Source organism: Bos grunniens, chromosome 10 (genome assembly GCF_055505025.1).
Source record: "Bos grunniens cultivar Pamir isolate PY7600 chromosome 10, Bosgru_T2T1.0, whole genome shotgun sequence".
Lineage (NCBI taxonomy): Eukaryota > Metazoa > Chordata > Mammalia > Artiodactyla > Bovidae > Bos > Bos grunniens.
In genome coordinates this window covers 76,245,805-76,247,517 of record NC_141174.1, presented here as the reverse complement: position 1 = coordinate 76,247,517, position 1,713 = coordinate 76,245,805, and the positions used below count along the sequence as shown (strand labels likewise).

At 41.2% G+C, this 1,713-nt stretch overlaps 1 protein-coding gene across 1 annotated transcript; it reads right to left on the bottom strand.

Annotated features, from left to right (window-relative positions):
- Positions 1-213: 213 nt before the first annotated feature.
- Positions 214-1,200, bottom strand: LOC147364914 (olfactory receptor 11H12-like). The gene has a single exon (XM_086318872.1). It carries the CDS (start codon positions 1,198-1,200, stop codon positions 214-216), a length of 987 nt encoding a protein of 328 aa, XP_086174998.1.
- Between the last annotated feature and the right edge of the window lie 513 nt (positions 1,201-1,713).

Here is a 1,713-nt window from a genome sequence, read left to right as displayed (position 1 = left end):
TCATTTAATATGCAGTCCACATAATAACCCAACACTTCTACTTATCTGAATAATGTTAGCACTTTATGATTATAATGTATAAATGATTAATTTCATAGGCTAATATAAATTATTATCACTAGACCCATTTTTAAAAATTAGATAACAATATAATTCTGGTTGTTTTATGTTAGACTATACTGACCTGATAATGGACAGATCATCTAGAATGTCTTACATTATGTTGAAACTCCCCAGAACCTTTCTCAGGGCAGTCTTTATTTCCTTATTCCGGAGGCTATAAATGAGGGGGTTGAAGAATGGGGTCACCATAGCATAGAATAAAGTTGTGACTTTCTGCATCCCAGCAGAATGTCCAAGTCCTGGGCTCACATACATGACCATGAGAGAGCCATAGAACAGGGATACCACAGCCAAATGAGACCCACAGGTGGAGAAGGCTTTCTGTCTCCCAGTAGCTGAAGGCATATGCAACACAGCTGTTAGGACAAGAGTATAGGACCCAAGGATGAAGAGGAAGTTACCAAAGATAACTATTGAGCTTAGACTGTAGCAAAGCAATTGGGTTTTGGGGGCAGAGACACATGCCAATGCAAACAGTGGCCCTGGGTCACACACAACATGGTCAATGATGTTTGGTCCACAGAAAGGCATCTGAGAAATGAGAACAATGGGGACCAGGAACCACAGAAATCCACAGACCCAGCAGATAAGGACCAGTTTGGTACAGAGATGCCCAGTCATGATATTAGGGTAGTGCAAGGGACGGCAGATAGCAAGGTACCGATCAAAAGCCATAACGGTCAAATGCAAGCATTCAGTTGCTCCCAAGGAAGAAAAGAAATAAAATTGTAGGAAACATCCAACAAAGGAGATGGTCTTTTTATGTGAGAGGAAGTTGACCAACATCTCGGGGACTGTAGAAGAGACATACCAGATCTCTAGGAAGGAGAAATTCCCCAGGAATATGTACATGGGGATGTGGAGTCGCTGGTCACACCATAAAGCACAAATAATGGCCCCATTTCCTGTTATGGTCAGAGCATATATTGTAAGGAAGAGTGAGAAGAGGAGGCTCTGAATCTTCCACTCATAAGAAAAACCTAGGAGTATAAATTCTCTTACAAAGACAAAGTGGGAATCTGGCTCAGAGATGTTCATGTTCACTGGATCAGTAACCTGCAACATCAACAGACACATATTAGTTAGGACTACCTTCAAATGTGTTCCTATTTAAGAATTAAGAGAAGACAAATACAAATTGGGGCACAGTAGATAGCTGGCTTCACAGAAAAAAGCTTTTGCTTGCCTCTAAATTTTTCCTTACTATGATATCACTAAAAAACTTTAAACTCATTTTGTAAACTTGTTATTCTTTGGGGAAAGCATGATCTATAATAGTTTCTCATAGATTTGATAGCATATATCAGAAAGTGTTAGTTGCTTAGTAGTGTCCAACTCTTTGCAACCCCATGGACTGTAGCCCTCCAGGCTCCTCTGTCCATGGGATTCTCCAGGCAAGAATACTGGAGTGGGTTACCATTCCCTTCTTCAGGGGATCTTCCTGACCCAGGGATTGAACCTGGGTCTCCTGAATTGCAGGTAGATTCTTCACTGTCTGCCACCAGGGAAGCCCCATATTCGCTCTTAATAAATGTACTAGTTTCTTTCCCTAAACCCATTTCGTGGGGCAACAGACTCAGTAAAGGCTTT